The 18854-nt window shown below is 42.9% G+C and overlaps 1 protein-coding gene across 3 annotated transcripts in view; it reads left to right on the top strand.

The window, feature by feature from the left end:
* The first annotated feature begins 627 nt into the window (after positions 1-627).
* LCP1 (lymphocyte cytosolic protein 1) overlaps positions 628-18854 on the top strand; it is a 52548-nt gene continuing 34321 nt past the window's right edge. The window contains exon 1 of one of the 3 annotated variants that reach the window (XM_019447540.2): positions 628-758. Coding sequence is in view for 1 of the 3 variants with exons in the window: in XM_053899398.1 (XP_053755373.1) it covers positions 1247-1259 (13 nt within the window). In the remaining 2 variants the exon portion in view is untranslated. Of the gene's footprint in view, positions 759-1236; positions 1260-9985; positions 10009-18854 lie in introns of those variants that run through there. The other 2 variants (XM_053899398.1, XM_053899396.1) reach the window with 2 other exon arrangements.

Here is an 18854-nt window from a genome sequence, read left to right as displayed (position 1 = left end):
GTCCACTGGTGCTCTTTATAGGAAACGTCTAAATAATTGAAATCTTTAACTGGGTTAAAGAGATCCCTAGCACATAGATGTTCTATAAATAAAAGTGAGTAAATAATATAGTGGCCATTCTTTTTAGGCCCTTCCCCTTAAAGAGACCATTTTGTTTTTGTTTGCTCCAATAAGATCGGTGTTCAGGGACACTTGAGAGAGGTTAGGTTTCGGCCGGGGCGGAGCTTTCCCAAAGAAATCCCTTTTCGTTTGTTTCAGGTGGATTTCCACCTTCTCCTTTGGCTACTTCACTCAAAACGAATCATTTGTTTGTCTTTGCTCTAAGTAGCCAGGCACCTGGGCTTTGCATTTGCAAGTGGGGTCAGAGCAAGGAGTAAAGGTAGCAGGCTGACCTTGCCTTGTTATCTGAAATCAGACAGGTTTAAGTAGCCCAGAGCTTAGGAGACAGAGAAGAAAGAAAGGGAAGGGAAGAGAAAAATGCTTATAAAAAGGAAGTGGTAAGACGTTTCTGAATTTCAGTGTGACCTGTTCTGTCAGGTGATTTCTTGTGGGGGAGGAGACACGAGAAAAAAAAAAAAGTTAGGTAAAATGTCCTTATAAAGACAAAATCTATTTCTTTCCTGCCTGATGATTTGTCACTCTAGTCACTTCCTGCCTTGTGACCGCGTACCCGGGTTTGACAAAGTTGTTCTGCAGATCAGAAAGGAGGGGGTTTTCTGGTCACACGCCAGTACCACTGAGGACAGTTTTTCAACAAGGTAAAATTTCTTAATGTCTTTTTGTCATTTCTAAGTGCTCATGATGTTTTTCCTGGTTGGGCGGCTCTGTTTCTGTGGGTTGTGGGTTTTGCCTTCAGGGGACTGAGATCTGAGCACCTGTCACCCGAGCCCTCTGTGAACCATGTCACCGTTTAACTGCCCAGCCAAGCTGTAGCCACCCCATGTGGCTGTCCAGAGTCGGACCCCTCAGTTCTGTGGGGTGGCTTCTTCTCTAGTTATCCACAGTTAGCACCCCCAAAACCAGGATTCTTTTTTTCCCTTTTACTTTATTTTTATTTTTTTATGTTTATTCATTTTTGAGAGAGAGAGACAGAGACAGAGCATGAGTGGGGGTGGGTGCAGAGAGAGAGGGAGACAGAATCTGAAGCAGGCTCCAGGCTCTGAGCTGTCAGCACAGAGCCCAACGCAGGGCTCGAACTCAAGAGCAGTGAGACCTTGACCTGAGCCGAATTTGGACACCCAACGAAATGAGCCACCCAGGTGCCCCCTTTTTTTTTCCCCCTTTCAAACCAAACCATGTTTTGATTTATTTCTCTTGCTTTATCTCAGGGATGCTATTTACTGTGATTTGATCTACTTTAAAATGTTTTCAGGAAAGTGGGTATTGATCATTTAGATTGTGCTGCTCATTGGCCTGGTGGGAGTAGTTTAATTTTAGCTCCCGTGGTTCTGTTTTTCTAAAAAGTTTCTTTACAGCATTTGAGTGGATGTATTAACGTCTTGAGTCATATGTTGCTGAGTGTGTTACTGGTTATTTGAGTGATTTTGGTGCCAGTGGTTTTAATGGGTATGTCTAATAACCACAAGGAATCGGAGGCACCTTTTCTTCATTTACTCTCTAAAAATAAAAGCAATTTGCGTGGCTTAATTGTACTGTTTTTGCGGAATTGTTTGAACTATTGCTTAGGCTGATGACCAAACAAATGGCCGTTAAATTCTGGATGAAAGGCTTCTGTCTACATCAGAAATTCTGATAAAGTTGACATGGAATATTTACTCCAGAAGCTCTGTTGAAACATAGACTTTAAATATTGTAGCGTCGGCATTCATTTAATTATCATTATCCAACAGTATTAACAACCATTGACAGATGATAAACATAAAAGCCATTCAGACTGGAAATGGCTTAATTTATCAGGGTACTTATCAAAACCCAATTTTTCTTATTCAAGGATAGTAACTCATTTTTTCAAGTTAGTTCCCCAGGGCAACTTAAAAAAAAAAAAATAAATAACCTATCAGTCAACAACACTGGTTTATTCGCCGTGTCTTAGTTTTGAATTTACATAAATTTATCATAATTGGTTTCTATTAAATAAAACATTTCAAAGAACCATCTGCACAGCAAATTTGAATGGAATTAGCCATTTACCTATAAATGTGAATTTCTGAAAGTTGCAAAATGTGGGCATCGATATTTACACATCTCTCGTGAGTGGTTTTAAACTAGCAAAAATGTGGAATTGGGGGAGGAGGACCTGAGCCCCAGAAAAGAACAAATTAAAAAAATGCTCTATCTTCTTTCCAGTAAAGATATTAATGAGAATGAAATAAATTAGAGTGTGAAGGTATGTCAGTCTTTTCCTTACTTTGGAAGGAAATAAAATGGAATATGAAAAAGTTAATTCAAAGTAGAGAAAAAAGTCTCTTGATTTAAATCAAGTTTAGACTGTTAAAGTGTCAACCTGATACGCTATAAAATATCCATTTCTCTTCTGTCTAGCTCACCCCCAGTAGCATCAGGGAAGAATCTTCTGGGTCTTACCCATTGATCAAGCACTGTTATGGTGGGACATTTCATTAGCTATCTGAAGGATGCTTTTCTTGGTCACATTTAAAATTTTATTTCCTTTAACTTACAAAGTATGCCTTGAAACAATCAGTAATTTGGGAAACAATTTCAGTATTTTAATACCATTTATAAACCTTCTTCTGGTCCCTGTGAGGAAGGGAGGCCAACAAGTAAAGTCCCATTCAAATACGACCTACTTAGAGAGGACAAGTAATAACAATATTATTATATTATAATATTTATACCTACTTACAACATGTAGCCACTCCTTAAGCATTATCTCACATAATGCCTTTAGACATGAGGCGGGGGGGGCTCACCGTGGAAGCAACTGGCCCACTGTCACTGGGTTATTGGAGGGGTCGAGGGATGTTAGATAGTCATGATTTCCAGCTCCATATTGCTTCTCTATAAGCATCTGTCTCTTCTAGATCCCTTCTTCCACACCAGCATATTTTTTTCCCAGATGTACATCATTAGAAGCTTTTATTTCTGAAGCTGACTGAGGAGACCTTGGTGCTCATAATTTTAAAGGAAAGAGGGGGAGAAAGAGAGAAGAAAAAAATTTGCAATAAACCCAGAAGCTTTTTTTGTCTTTATAAGTAAGAGATACCGTTGTGGGTTTCATGTAATGAGTGCAGAATCCTCTTTTAGAGAATGAAGAAGTATCCTCTTTTAATTAATGTATAATTTTACCAAAGAATTGTACGCCTTCACAAACTTGCCTCAACCACTTCCCCAACCTTATTTCTTGTCACTTCCTTCTGCTCTGGCTGCCCTCCATCCTGTCACCCCCCCCTCATTTGCCCATGTTCTGGGTGCACAAGACCACAAGCCGCCAGAAAGTTCCATGCTTTCACTTCTTTTTGCTCCAACTGTTGCTCTGATTGCTTTCTTATTTATAAAACTTACAGTCAGTTTTCAAGACTCACTTCAAGAAACGAGTCCTTTTGGAAGTCTTCCCTATGGAACCCTTCGGCCATCTTCCTTGCCCCACAAACAGTTTCTTCTGTGTGTGTGTGTGTTTAACGTTTTGATCTTAGAGTAAGTATAGCAGTAAGCATAATTGCTTAAGTTTCAATTCCTTGTTTGACAGCCTGAGCTCCTTCTTAGCTCTCCTAGCACGTGGTCAGCACTAATGATATTTATTGAATTGAAAATTTGTCACACGTATTTTCTCTCAGCTACTTAGAGATGCATGGAGGTCTTTTCTTTGATTTCACTTACGAACTTATTATTTACTGAGTTCCTCACAGTGATGGCTGTGAAAGAAGATATAGTAATCATACGGTATTTTGCATTCTACCGTGCTTCCTCTTTGCCAAAGCACTATTCTTCATTTTAGCCTCAAAGCACTGAATGGACATTGAGTTCAAGGTATTTAGGAAATTTCCCAATGACCATCACAAACAGACAAAATTACAATCTTATTATTTTGGCCTAAACACAGTCAATGACCTCAAACTTAGCTACACTTACTGAAACTATTGTACTTGATAATGGGCTTCTTTGATGACAGAGAACCTAAGAACAGATATTAGTAACTTTTGCTTAGTTACTTTGGATTATTCTAGAAAGTTCTCAAGTCAACTTCTCATTACTTGTAGAATAAAGACCCTCCATATATAGAGGAGAGAGGGCAAACACATTTTGATATCAGTCTAGGTGAAATAAAATTAACAGACTTGCTCATAAGATTCCATTAACGAAGAGTCAAAATTTATAAAGCAAGATTGTAAAGGCACCAGACTTTATGATTAATAGATTTTGTGGCAGAGTAACATTATTTATAGTAGTCTAATTGTTTCTTTAGGGCTTTTTGTCAGCTAGTTTCCCAACTCACAGAAACCACCAACCAAAATGATGCTATGCCATCTACATATTGAGCCCTGCGGGCATAATAAACATTAGCATTAGAGCTCCACCGAAATGTCAAACTAACCAGTGTCAACAGATTCCAAGAGTTGCAAGTTTCCCTGTTTTGCCAGATGGCAAGGCACTTACATCAAAAGCGTCCATGTTTCATGCTGTTTTCATTTTGAAGTTCTGAGAAGTTGCCACCAGATTAGACGTTCACATTTTTAGGGGCATCTCCCTACAGCTGCTCCCAGATGGCATCTCCCGTGGCTTTCCTCAGTTCCCTTCTGAGTCCATTTCCTTAAACTATTGACTGTCCCCATTGTTTTGGGTTTGCCAAGTTTCAGTGATTACATCAGTCTTCCCAGTAATTTCATCATCGCTTCGTCTTGTAACCTACAGCAAGCAATAGAGCGGGGAAGAAAGAATTTCAATTTACCACCCTAATAATGATAGCTAACACTCGGGTACTACTCACTCGGGACTGAGTATTTTTTTGTGTTTTAGCCAATACTGATATACTTAGTCATCCCTACGATCCTGTGAGGTAGTTACTGGTGTTATCTTCATATGTGAAGAAAGTCAATCCATTCAGATGGTTTATTACTTTAATTTTCTACATTTGAATCAGTTTTTTATATAACTGCTGAATTCCAGGAGAAATAATATTCTCCTGGAATAAACAGGCAGCAGACCATGGGGCTTATTTGTACCTAAGCTCTGGAGTTGAGCTCAAATAATGATAATTTATCCCAAATAAAAGGATCTGTATTCCAATTGCTTTTATCAAACAGATTCCTCCTCTTCCTTTTCTTCTTCTTTTCCTTCTCCTTCTCCTTCATCACCATCACCATCAGTATCTACCCAGCACCTCTCTGCACTTGACTATTTAGTTTTTACCCATTTATCGATCTCTGCATGGGTCACAAAATATGATTTCTATCCTCAAAAGCTTTGAAAAGTTTTCAGTCTTAAAAGGTTAGAATACTTTCGGTCAAGTTTTATTCACATTTTTGACTGTTGTGACTGATAGACACAAATAAATTAGACAATTTAGTATTTACACTGGAACACCCATATCTCTAATTGTACAGTCGTGGCCAAACATAGGTGTCCTAAAAACTGTGAAAGCATGCAAGATTGTTTTAATTGTGAGTTGAAAAATAGACGTAAAAAGTGACCCACTTAGGGGCTTAAAATGAGTTTTGCTCGACTTCAGAGCCACGCCTGTGTGTCAGCCCCATTTATAAGTTATAAGGAGGCTTGTTTCTCAAATATGGTCATTGGGTTTTTTCTGGTGGAAGGAAAAGCTGCAATGTTAAATTGAGGAACTCGCACAGCCACAGTCCTGTGGTTGCAGCATTGATTCGTGTTTTAGTCCAGCAGCAGTTACATAGCCAGTGGATGCTCTCTGCCTTATCTGTCTTATCTGTCTCTATCTCTGTCTCTGTCTCTGTCTCTGTCTCTCTCTCTCTCTCTCTCTCTCACACACACACACACACACACACACACACACACGCACACATCTTTCTGAGTGGCTGAACGAAAATGGAAAAGAGATTATGTTCTCCACAGGCAGAAAAGCCAAGACACCGAATTCTGCAGGCGAATTAATTATGCATGTGAATTGCAATCTCCGGATAATTTGTTTTCCTTTTTTCTCTGGTTGTACTTTCAGGGGGGAAGTGAATTAATGGAATAATTACTTTGCATTTAAACAACACCCTGCATGTTGCTCCCTCAGTCGGGTAGTCAGTACCGAAATTTATCTAAGCTGTGTACCCAGATATATGAAGTAAAGAAGTGTACAAATGTATGTGTATAAAATTTGCATCTTCTTCCTTTTCTCCCACAAAATTTAGAATTAGAATTGCATCTTTGTTCATCTCTGGTGTAACATTTTAAAATGTGGGTCCTCTACACCTCCTTGACATCATCAGCCCACGTTATTTTCACTGGGTGGGGGTGGGGGAGTCCTTAGGGGAGAAATCTGGGCGATACATGCAAAGTGAAAGTAAGAAAAAAAATGAGCAACGCCTATGCTGTTACGCCCCCCTTCTTCATCTTGACAATGTGAAATGAACTTTCCTTGTCATTTCCAATGCTTTGTAAACATTAAAAAAAAAATCCCTTTGGAAAGATAGAATATTATGGTCACCTTTGAGAAATTTTTCAGATTTTTCCCTTCCCTTGTTGTCTTTCAGATGAAGTCTTTTCATCAACATATCCTTGATCCTTTGTTTCTTTCCTCTGACCACAGAGTAAAGGCAATTGGGATACTTAATCTGTCCGATCATATATAAAGTATACAATATAGAATGTATTTAATATTGTATAGCATCTTAGTTTTTTAAAGTTTGTGAGTCTGACTGTCTGTAATTTCTGTGCATGAAACAAATAGGTATGATATTCAGAAGACAGAGCAAATTTGGAGGCAAATTCGGATTCGTATTTTGGTCTTTTACTAAGTGTGGAGCCTGAGCAAGTCTCAGTTTCCTCATCTATAAAATAAGAGAAAGCACTGTCTGTTTCCTAGAACTGTTCTTAGGGTCATTTTCCTTTCCCATTTCCCCATGCCATCAGTCTGTCTGCACAGTCACTCCACGACACTCATCATCACTATGGACTGACCGAGCCCTCGCCATTTGCTGGGCGTTGTGCTGAACACTTGACATATGTTTACTCTTACATTTTAACACAAAAGATGCATAAGGTTGATATCGTCATATTCTTCTAACAGATGACCAAACTGAGGTTCGTGGAGGATTAAGTCCAAGGTCCCAGAGCCAGTTAAGTGCCAGAACCAAGATTTACACCCTGCCTCTTTCCCATTTTATAGTCACAGTTTCTTAAAGGTGATTTAAAATTTTGACACAAGAAATGAGATGTATCACATATCCCAGTATAAATTGGTATCGGTAAATATTTGCCAACCAAACTGTGGCTTCCAACAGACTGAAGATATGTATAGCCCGTCAAATTAATACAAACTTCCTGCCTCCATGTATCTGTTAGTCCTCATTTTTTTTTTTTGAGAATGAGTTTGTCATTAGAGATTCTAGAACAACGACCCCAATGAGCCTATAGAAAATGAGGTCACATTGTTAAGAATAAATAGAAGCTTCTGTTGTAATTGCGAACATACAAATGTGTGCTGCGTATTGTCTTGGTATTTTTCCAGCTCCAACAATCATAGAGAAAATGCCTAGACAATGAGGGAGTGGAGAGCAGACAGAAGTAGGGCACAAGCTCACAGAATCCGTCCCCTGGACACCTGCGATTAAGGAGACATTGCCCGATGGTCCCCATCACAGATACTCATAGATCTCATTTCTTTTGGTGACTCATGGAGATGTGGTCAGGCTTTTCTTAAGATTGCTGTACATTTTCCCACTCTGGCCACACTTCCTCAACTGTTAGAAGGTACTTTCCACCGTCAGTATCTCAGGCAAGACTAAGCCCCTTGACCACTCAACCTCAGATCAGCCAATACCAATGCTGTTGACTTCTGGTTATGTCAGTTAGCACTTCTGCAATACCTTTTGCAACTGACTTCAAGAACTCTGTATGAGAAATGCGCTAAAAGAACCAAAATGAGCCACACTAAGACCATTTGAAGGTAGAAAACAGATGTGAAATATAGATTTACATACACACAGACCTACATATAACATACATACAATTAAGTGTGGATTGTAGGGGGTGACTCTACATAATACTTGTGATACAGTTTATGGTGGAAATGGCGTTTATTCCCCAAGATGACTTTGTGAAACTTCTTTTTTTATTTCCCCACTCATTTCTTCCTTGCTTTCTTCTTTCCTTCCTTCATTAAGCACTGTTGTATACAATTTAAATCCTCTGTCTCATTTAATTCTAATACAACCCTATGGAGTGAGCACTGTAAATTGCATTGCTAATATCGCTTTTTTACATATGAAGAAACTGAGGCTCAGAAAATTTAAGGAGCACCTAATTGGCTTAGTCAGTTAGGCGCCCAACTCTTGATTTCAGCTCAGGTCATGATCTCAAAGTTCATGAGTTCCAGCCTCATGCCAGGCTCGTGCTGGGTTTGGAGCCTGCTTGGAATTCTCTCTCCTTCACTCTGTGCCCCTCCCTGACTCACACGCATGTGCTCAATCTCTCTCTCTCTCTCTCTCTCTCTCTCTCTCTCTCTCAAAATAAATAAACTTAAAAAAAAAATTAAGGAGGGCCACCTGGGTGGCTCCGTCGGTTAAGCGTCCGACTTCAGCTCAGGTCATGATCTTGTGGTCCATGGGTTCAAGCCCCGTGTCAGGCTTGCATCTGTCAGCCTGTCGGCGCAGAGCCTGGGGCCTGCTTCGGATTCTGTGTGTGTGTGTCTCTCTCTGCCCCTGCCCTGCTCGTGCTCTGTCTCTCAGAAAGAAAGAAATGTTAAAAAAAAATTTTTTTTTTTTTAGTTTAAGGAATGTGTACAAAAACACATAGCAAGAAGCAGTTGCATAGAAAACTCATCATCTTTTCACCATACCACGCTGCTTCCTACTTTATTATCGATATACAATTGTATATGTAATTTCACAAAGGAAGACAGAATCATTAGCATTTGGATGAGGATTTTGGATGCCTGAAATGGATTTTTGCTGGCTTGGACTAGGAGAAAGGCAGCTTGTGTTGTTGCAATAGGTGAGGCTGTAAACTGTGGAGCCTAGGCCATTCCTGAAAGACGTGGTTGAAGAAACTTCTCCCCTTGTTTTCCTCTCCATCGACATCTCTGAGGTATAAAGTACATTTCATGGATTTTGCATCCCTAGGTTTGTTTTTTTTTAAATCTGTTACGTTGTTTAAGTGTTTAGTTGACTTCTGTTTTTCCCATACCTTGGCTAAACCAAACGACAATTCTCAAGGCTCTCCTTCGCTTTTCAGACCAATCACTGACTCACTTTGAGACTTTGGGGAGTAACTTCACTTTTCAGGGCCCCATTTCCCATTTTCTAACATATCCAGTTCCTTCCTCACTTTGTAGGGCTGTATTTTCTACATGGGAGATGGCGATAGAAGGAGGAATCCCTGTCCATATAAACAAACCCAAAATGGCCTCTAGACACAGTGGTTTTGTTGCATTAGGAAGCTGCAGAGTATTTGTATGACCTAAAGGGGATGTCGTCAGCATCGTGGCTGAAGATAGCAGGGAGAGCCTAGATCACCAAGCTTTTTCTTCTGGAGACAAGAGCTGGTGAGGAAGGCAACCACATTGGCACTTCCCCAAACTCTTCTAGGGGCTGCCTCCTGGGCCAGTCATACTAAACCCCCAACGGCTTCCTTGGTGACCTTCTCTTGCTTGACTCCTCCCTTTGCAGGGCTATTTTCTCCTATACAGTAGTCCCCCCCCCCCCCCCCCCCATATCCACGTCTTCGTTTTCCACGGTTTCAGTTACCCGCGGTCAACCGCGTTCCGGAAGCAAAATATCCTCCTCCTGACATTTTATCAGAAGGTAAAAGGTCAACAGTAGCCCAATGCTACGTCCCACCACCTACATCATTCACCTCACCTCATGTCACCACGTAGGCATTTTATCATCTCACATCATCACAAGAAGGGTGAGTACAGTACAAAAAAATATTTTGAGAGTGAGACCACATTCACATAACTTTTATTGCAGAATATTGTGAGAATTGTTCTGTTTTATTAATTATCGTTAGTTTCTTACTGTGCCTAATTTATAAATTGCACTTTGTCATAGTTGTGTATGTATAAGGGAAAACATAGTATTTATTAGATTTGGTACTACCCGTGGTCGCAGGCATCCGCTGGGGGTCTTGGAACATAGCCCCTGTGGATAATGGGGACCACGGTGTGGAGAAATGGAGTGCCACTCTCCATTTTGTCTTTTTGGAAAATTCCAACTGGTTCTTTGAGATGTAGCTCAAGGAAAGTTAATATTGCCTTCTTTGGAGACGTCTCCCTTCTCCTCTGGGGCAGAGTTAAGTGCTTCTCCCTCTCTGCTCCCACAGCGCTGTGATAATAACACAGTTAGAACGTGAAGGTCAGCGTGGCCTCTAAGTGGCAGTCGGCACTTTCCTTCACAGGATTGTGTGTCCTTCAAGAGCAAGGATTCTTTGCTATTCATCGTTGCATCTCCAGCCCTAGAAGAAGGCCAGGGCTTTATTCAATGTGATGGGATGACAGGTGTGGGGCTGCTAAGGAAGAGCACCCCTTGTCCCGCAGAGACAGGAGGCACAGGCAGGAATGGGCATGGTCACCCTGGCGGTGTTCTTGCTCCTAACTCTCCCCTGAAGATGTTGAGGAACTGAAGGGAACTTCTCCAAAGAGCCCGGGAAGGTTTTAGCCATAGGTAAAACCTTGCCAAGCGTGTGTATCCCCAGTGAACTCGAGGTCAGAGCTGAGTAACCCCGAAGGAGAGCAGAGAACCTTAAGGTACAGAAATCCAGTGACCCCAGATACGAGGAAAGCTGCCTCCAGGAAGACCTACATCGTGTTGGCCTGTAGTGGGGTGTAGGGTGCCTCAACCGACCCCCAGGCTCTGTGCCAGCCTGAGGCTTCCCTAGTTCACAGCAAGGTAACCCTGGGCCAGTTATTATAATCTCAGTTCCCTCGTCTCTGAAGAGCAAATCATAACAGTGTTCCCTAGGACTGTGGCTCGAGGTAAATGCATATAAAACACTTAGCGTTGAAGAAGCACTCAGTAAACATTACCTGGCCTTCTCATTTGTCTTTTAGCCATTGTTTTCTTGGACTCCAACAAAAGTGGGGATTAATCCATAATCATCCGGCATGAATAAGAAAAAAGACTGACTGAACTCTAAGCATTTTCTCATCTGTGGAATTCCAGGTCACCTGTCACTTCCTGTGGGAACCGTGCCTGGCTCTCCGGGAGAGAGCCATTTCCCCGCTTCCTATGGCTCTAAATTGCCCCCTGTATTCTAGTGACTGGTGTCTCTCTTCCCTACGAACCAGGCCACGGCCACATCTTACCTTTGTGTTGCCAGCATCTAGCCCAGGACCTGGCATATAGTAGGTATTTGGCAGATATTTACCGAAAGAGGAAATGTGGGGGCACCCGGGTGGCTCAGTCAGTTAAGCGTTCGACTCTTGGTTTCGGCTCAGGTCACAATCTTCTGGTTCGTGGGATGGAGCCGCCCATCGGACTGTGCACTGGCAGCATGGAGCCTGCTTGGGATTTTCCCTCTCTTTTCCTCTGTCTCTGCCCCTGCCCCGCTCACGCCGTCTCTGACTCTCTCAAAATAAGGAAATCAAGACATGCACAGATGTATACATTTGTTTAGTAGCAGATATTTAGAATTCCCAGAGGGTTTTCATAGTCCAGATGGTGATATGCAGATTACATCCAGGTGAACTCTAGCACCCGTTCCTTGTTATTTCCTCTGTGCTCCTGGTTCACTGGCTTAGAGCATCCTGGCCGGTTTTACCCTCCTTTCGGCCACTGCTGTCTCCACAGTTCCTTTCCTGTCCTCTCAGAGTCAGGCACGCAGTTATCTGGAGACCCCACCGCCAGGCATCACAGTGGCCAGCAGGGTTTATAAGACAGCTTGGAGGCCCAGCCCCGGGCTATGCCACCCTAGGCAGAGACCTGTGCCACCCTAGGCAGAGACCTGCCACCCTAGGCAGAGCTGGTGGCTGGCAGGGTGGGGCCAGGGAGCATCTCTTAACTTGGGTGTCATTTCTCTCCTCTGTGGCGGGAGGAACATGGCCAGATAGGTCATCTCTGCGGTCCCTTCACTGCCACCTTCTGTTTCTCAGTTATCCTTCTGTCATTTAAGAAAGTGGGCTTGGACCCAGACCATAGCAAAGAAAACTGTTAAAGACTTGGACGACAAGCCCCCAAAAGCAGGTTAAAAGAATTGTTTTGAAAGGCCTGGTGGCAGTCGTTAAAGGCAGGTGACAGAATCATTATGAAATGAGCAGATTCTCTAATTCCTCCCTGAGAATAGCCTGAGAGAGAGAGAGAGAGAGAGAGAGAGAGAGAAAGCTTTCATCGTATCAAAAGATTTAGGTTACAGGGTAGCGATTTGAGACATCGGAGAGGTTGTAGGGTTTCATGATTCAGATATTTTTAAGAAAATAGTAGATGGCTCTCTTTCTGGGACAGTTTGCCTACCGTCTTGCCTAGAAACTGGGAGGGAACTGGATCGGCGTGCCTTGAGCTGTACACGGAGGCATGTCAGAAAGGAGATCCCACGTGCAGCTCGCCAACTGCCCTGCTCTGCACTGAGCGGTCCGAGCAGTGGGCATCTGCCTTGCTCAGTGAGGGCAATGCACGAGGCCAGAGCTCTCCCTGCCGCTGAGGTAAGAGCAGGAGCCGGGAGGGGCAGAGTGGGACCCACCAGGGTGATAGCCCCAGCTCCTGATCACCCCTGCCCCTATTTCTAGGCTCCTTTGAAGCACACCTTCTCCGGGCCCTAACTGGTGCAGACGCTTACCAGCCAGAGAGTAGACTTTGGGAACTTTTCACACGGAAGGGATTCCGTTTCTCAACTTACAGATGAGGAAACGGAGGCCCAGGGAGGCCAAACAGAGCCTGATATCACACGGATGGGCAGTAACCTAGGTCTCCCAAGCCCAAGCTCCACATTTCCTTCCCGTCTCTGCCAGGTTTTTGGTTGTGGTTTCCTTGGAGATGTACAAGTGTGTAAATTATCTGGGTCTCTTTATTTTATGGCTGGTGAAGATGTTTGCTCTTTGTATGTTTAGGTAAGTTTCTGTGTTAATTTCTTACTCTTCTTTTTCCCCCTTGCGGTCCTGTTTCACTTGTCCATTTTTGATCTTCAGAGCTTTTCTCATCGTATTTCACCGTTTTGCAAGAAGTGAGCGATAGTCTCTGTGTCACATTTGAAACCTGAGATGTAACTGTGGGCTTCATAGAGCCCGAGGCTTTGTGACCCCCTCGCTTATAGCCCAGCAAGGAGAGCAGTGCTTTGCACACAGACTAGTAGGTGAGGAGAAAGTATGGATGAATGAAAAAACGAGGAATGAATGATGTCTGATATTGAGGTAACTGAACTGAAGAGTGGGTGATCTATCAGTCCATAATAATATTCAGCTTTTTGAAAAACAAAACCCAAGGATACCCTGAACTTTCAAGAAGGAAGGGTCTGGATCTTAAAGTCCTTGTGGTAGAATGTGGAATGAAGGGATTTTCAAGATGTTAACACCAGGAGAGTCACTGCCTATATATACCCCGGGGAAGGGGAGGGATGACAAGGCAATGAGGGCCTCCCCAGCCCCAGCTTAGAGCATCCCCTTTGCTTGCAAGAGTTTTGTTCTGTGTCACATCCTTCCTTCTCTTCTCTTTTCTTTTCTTTTCGAGAGAATACAAGCAGGGAGGGGCAGAGAGAATCCCCCCATCAGCGCAGAGCCCCATGTGGGGCTTGATCCCATGAACCATGAGATTATGACCGGAGCTAAAATCAGGAGTCAGAAGTTTAACCAACCTAGCCCCCCGGGCACCCACTGTGTCACACCCTTCATGGCCATGAGCAGCTCGGTAGAGAAGCAAGGCAGTGTGGGGGTGGGGTGTTGGGGGAGGAAGGAAGTGGGGAGAAGCAAGGCAGCATGGGGAAGTGGGGAGATGGGCACTCCTTGGTTGGTAACTGAGCTGGGCTCTGTGTGCTGTGTTATATACAGCTTCCAAAGCCCCTCAACTGTGATCAGACGACAAAGGCCCCCAGAACATCACGTTCACCAGGGTTAGAGTGACCTGGCCTGCCAGCTTCCCATGAGAGTTCACGGGCCACCCGAGAGAGAGAGCTAGAGAAGAGAGCCACCGGGTCAGTGCCCCTGACCCACTCCTGCACCGTGGGGGCAGAGGTGGTAGAGATCCCAGTTCTGTGCTCTGGGGAGGCCCTTAGGCAAATCAGTGTATCTGCAGGGAGAGAGAGATCGAGAGAGAGGGGACAAAAGACAATCTAAAGGAGATTTTGACTTGACAAAAAGAATTCGTAAGAGTTCCTCTAAATGGTCCTCTATATTTGACGCTGTTTATAATTATATGGCTTCTTAAAAACAAAGTCATTGTTAAACTACATTTTCAGAATCATCCTTTACGTTAAGCTTTGGAACGTCCCGAAAATGGTCCTGAGAACTTACAGTAAATCACTGGTGGTTACATCCCCTACTTTGTAACATGAAGAGGACAGAGTTGTGTGAAGCAAACCTGCTTCTTTGTCTCGTAGAAGCTTATCATGATGGCTTCTTAAAAACTTATGGGTATGCTATTTTGCTTCAGAGTCTTAGGTGTTTTATGTTCCTCTTCAGTAAGCGTAGTCTAGCACTAAAGATTGCAATATGAGTGACGTTCTCGATTACGCGTTGTTTTGGATTATTAACTGTTCATTCACGTATTCGGAAGTTGTACAGCTTTCTCCTGGCGCTGTCCTGAAATTATTGAGGCAAAGCTGGGAATCTGGGTCCTGAGTTTCCAGTTTTATTTTACCCACTGTGTCAAGTTGCAGGAAAAGTAGGACACATTCAAAAAGAGTCCCTTGGCAATGTGATGCCGGGTCACAGATGCCTCCCTGATCCTGGCAGTTATATAACTGGGCATCAGTATATCAAACCGAAATACTGACCAGCACACCATTACCACCTCTCAGAAGTAAATGCAGCCCACGGGCATCTCACCCTAGCCAGTCACCTTTCCTCATCCCTTCTGCTGCTTTTCATGACCAGTTAGGAAACCCCTCAGAGAAAATTCAGCTTACACGGTTGCATTTATTTTAGAGAATGTACTATATTTCTTTCTGTAAATCCTACAGCACGGTGTTCTATAACAACCTCCCACAAATAGTTTCTGTATTCAGACTTTAGGGAACTTGAGTTTAGGTGCTTTTATTCTTAAGTAGTCATTATCAGAAGTTCTCTTTCACTGCCGACCTGGGAAATACCAGCCTCCTCTAAGCAGAGACTCAAAACTCATTGACCTAAAGAAATGAGCGGGTTTTGTGGCTTCTGCAACTTGGGGGGTTATCTGGCGTTCTTAGGACTTTGGAAATAATCTTATAAAAGTGAACAACCGGTACTTTCTTCAGCCAAATGTCTTGGAATTTTAGAGCTATTGATTTAATACATTTAAGTGCTCACAGAAAACCTGGCAGCCGGATGTGACTTAGATGAATGGTGGGAGTCTGTACTCTTAGATTTATGATTTGGGCAGTGATTCTAAAACAGGATTCCATAATTCACCCCTGATTTGCGAGATACCTTAAAATGGTTTCTGGGAGGGCATAGTTAGATGATGCCGTCATTAATAAGGGAGAAAGAAGTTGTGACGTATATACAATGGAATATCATTCAGCCATAGAAAGGAGGAAATCCTACCATTTGTGACTGTGGATGGACCTTGAAGGCATTATGCTAAGTGAAAGAAGTCAGACAGCGAAAGGTAAATGCTGCCTGATCTCACTTTTTGTGGAATCTTAAAATACATATATACATACAACTAGAACTAAGCTTATGGAAGAAGAGATCAGACTTGTGGTTACCAGAGGCAGGTGGTGGGGGAGGAGGAATTGAAGGAAGGTGGTCAAAAGATGCAAACTTCCAGCTGGAAGATCAGTAAGTCCTAGGGATGTGATATACGACCCTGTGGCTGCAGTTAGCCCTTCTGTATGGTATATAGGAGAATCGTTGCCAGTAAATCCTAAGAGTTGTCCTCCCAAGGAGAAAAAATTTCCCCCTGTGTTCTTTCCTCTTTCTTTGGTTTTTATTGCGTCTGGATGAGAAAATGGGTGTTAGCTGAACCTATTCTGATCACATGTCAATCAAACCGTCCTGCTGTGCGCCTTAAACTCACACAGTGATGCTATGTCAAGTATTTCCCAATAAAACTGGAAACAACGAAAGGGGGGCCCCACTTAACGCAGGAGCAGTAGAGTGGAAACTGGAAGGAACATGTTTTCCTCAAACCCTCGTTTCAGGCTCTAAATGCCTCAGTACATCCCATTCCTGCAGCGACCTCTCTGGAGACTGTGGCCAGTGTGGGGCCAGCAATTTGCAAACTGAAACCCTAACTTACTATCCTTATGAATCTGACAAATGTTAATACCACCCGTGCCTTCAAGTGGGCACGAAGTGGGTATATTTTTTCCAGGCAAACGCATCAATAGACTGTGTAAAGTACCTCAGATTTGATTCTAACCCCAGCGATACCCTTCTTAGAAATGGTCTGATCTGCATGGTGTTAATGACCTCCTCTTCCTGCTCCTCGGCTTTGTGAACATGCTGCCATTTGCACATTCAGTTCAATTAGTTAAAGGGTCTCCTCTCAGCTATGGACCTTAATAGGCCCTATTGATGGTCCCTTCATCCTTCTCCCGCTCTGCTCACCAGCAACTACATTTAGTACTCTAGAACTTGGACAGAGACATGGCCTTTAATCTCATTGAAACTCTAGTGTTCTGATCTCAAGAACGAAGGAGTTGTAATGAATTATTCCTTAAGTTCCTCCTGCCTCTACGAGTTGGCTTGTGTCTCCAAGACTTACTGCCCATTTTGACAGAACAAGAGACCCTCTCCAGGTGTATATTTGTGTTGGGGCCCCCACACAAGGCAGCATCATAGTAACTTGGGCTGTTGGCTGTTGCTTCTCCAATGCACCTTTTAAAGGAATTTTCCTCTGGCTCGCAAACCACTCAGGGATTTTGGAACCTTAAAATGTGAGGGCTGTCTCACTCTACGGCTTCTCTAAGTTGATCTTCCCCGTTTATAAATCTCTTTGAAAAAATACTGTTCTCCAGATGCCCAGGTTTTTCATCTTGACCTACTTGCAATGGTGCTTAAAAACTACATGATTTTAAAATAACGCTTCTCCCACCCCTTCTCGGTCTTTAATTTGAACGGGCCATGCCATTCATTTTCTCAGCTTTTCCATTGCACTGTGGTCTTGAGATTTTCTTTCTCATCTAATACGATGACTCTTTTGTTGCTTCTTTGGCCCTGCTCTTGACCCTTAAGACGCAGTCTCATTTTTGCCTTCACTTGTGTTTCTCCCTAGCCCCTTACAGTGCTCGAAGGTCTGAAATGCTTATGTCAAAGGATGGGGTTAAGTTCAGACTCAGAGATCCCGTTCAAGCTTCTACCTTTAACATTGTTCCCTGCTTTTCGGGTAACTAGGGCAGTGTAGACATGCCTCACCTGAAATGAGAACAGCACCTGGCTTGTAGCAGGCATTTAGAAAATACTGGTAAATGAATGAATTTATCTCATAACAACCCCATGAGCATCCATGAACCAGGAAGTGTGAATTAAGGCACCTAAGAACAAGAAAGGCCAGCCACCTCTAGGTCTAAAGCCCCTTGGATTTTATCAAAGATCTTGTGGAAATGTGATGGAGAACCTTCTCCTGATGTGTATATGGAATATTTGTAAGGGCATAAAGGAAATCTAGGCCAAATTACTCAACAAGGATTTAGAAAAGGGTACAAAGTTATGTACGAATTTCTTAGCACAGAAGCTTTGCTTCCCTCACACATGAAAGCAAAATCTTCCTAAGCTAGAATACCTAGATAGGCTCTCTGCGTTACGGATTTTTTAAAATCTCCCATGGAGTATATATATTAGATGGTTAATAATTGCTGAGTGAGCATATGGGTGGACAAACAATGTCTAGCAGAAGTGTGGAGGCATTGAACCTGAGTAGACAGCATGAGGGAAGAGAAAAGACTGAGAATTGGAATCCTGGCTGCTCCTCTCCCTGGCTGTGTGATCTGAGATATGTGTCCTAACTTCTCTGAGCTTCTGTTTCCTGTTCTACAAAATGGGAATATATATCTATATTTATGCCATCAGATTTCATTGAGGGACATTATAATAAACACAAAGCTAGTGTTTACTGCACCTCACAAGTGTCCTCTCCTGGGTGAAGTTATTGCTATGAGACCTCAGTTCTGTGGTCCTAAAAAAACATTGGTTTGTTTGGCTCTTAGAGATGGAGTGAAGTATGTAACTGATGACATTTCCCTTTTTGCATTCGCTTCTAGAGAACTTGGAACTAGATTTTCAGCCTGCTTCGAGCAAAATACGCAGTCTTAACTGTGGACTTGAAGGATTAAAGCCCCCCTGCCATTATCTTGTCTTACCTAGGCGTGGCTCTCCTCCTTAACAATTACATGATTTCATTCATTTAATTCTTACGCTTGGGTGTAACTTTGTAAGCTGGCTCAAATTGTTTTTGGAACAAGGCTTGGTGAGGGAGGAAGAAGGAAGGAAGGATGGGAGGAAGGGAGGATGAGTGGATGGAAGGAAAGGAAGAAAAAATTTTTTAAAAAAGGGAGGGAGACAGAGAGAGGCAGAGAAAAAAAGGAAAGGAGAGGAGTGAGGAAGGCAAGAAAGTCAGATAGCCATTGCCTGTCCCTGAGGGTTATTGTGCTGTGTAAATATTTGCTTATTACAGTTAAGTTCTGTGCAG

Source organism: Panthera pardus, unplaced genomic scaffold (genome assembly GCF_024362965.1).
Source record: "Panthera pardus isolate Hobbes unplaced genomic scaffold, ASM2436296v1 HiC_scaffold_1, whole genome shotgun sequence".
NCBI classification, from domain to species: domain Eukaryota; kingdom Metazoa; phylum Chordata; class Mammalia; order Carnivora; family Felidae; genus Panthera; species Panthera pardus.
This window is presented reverse-complemented; position numbering and strand designations above follow the sequence as displayed.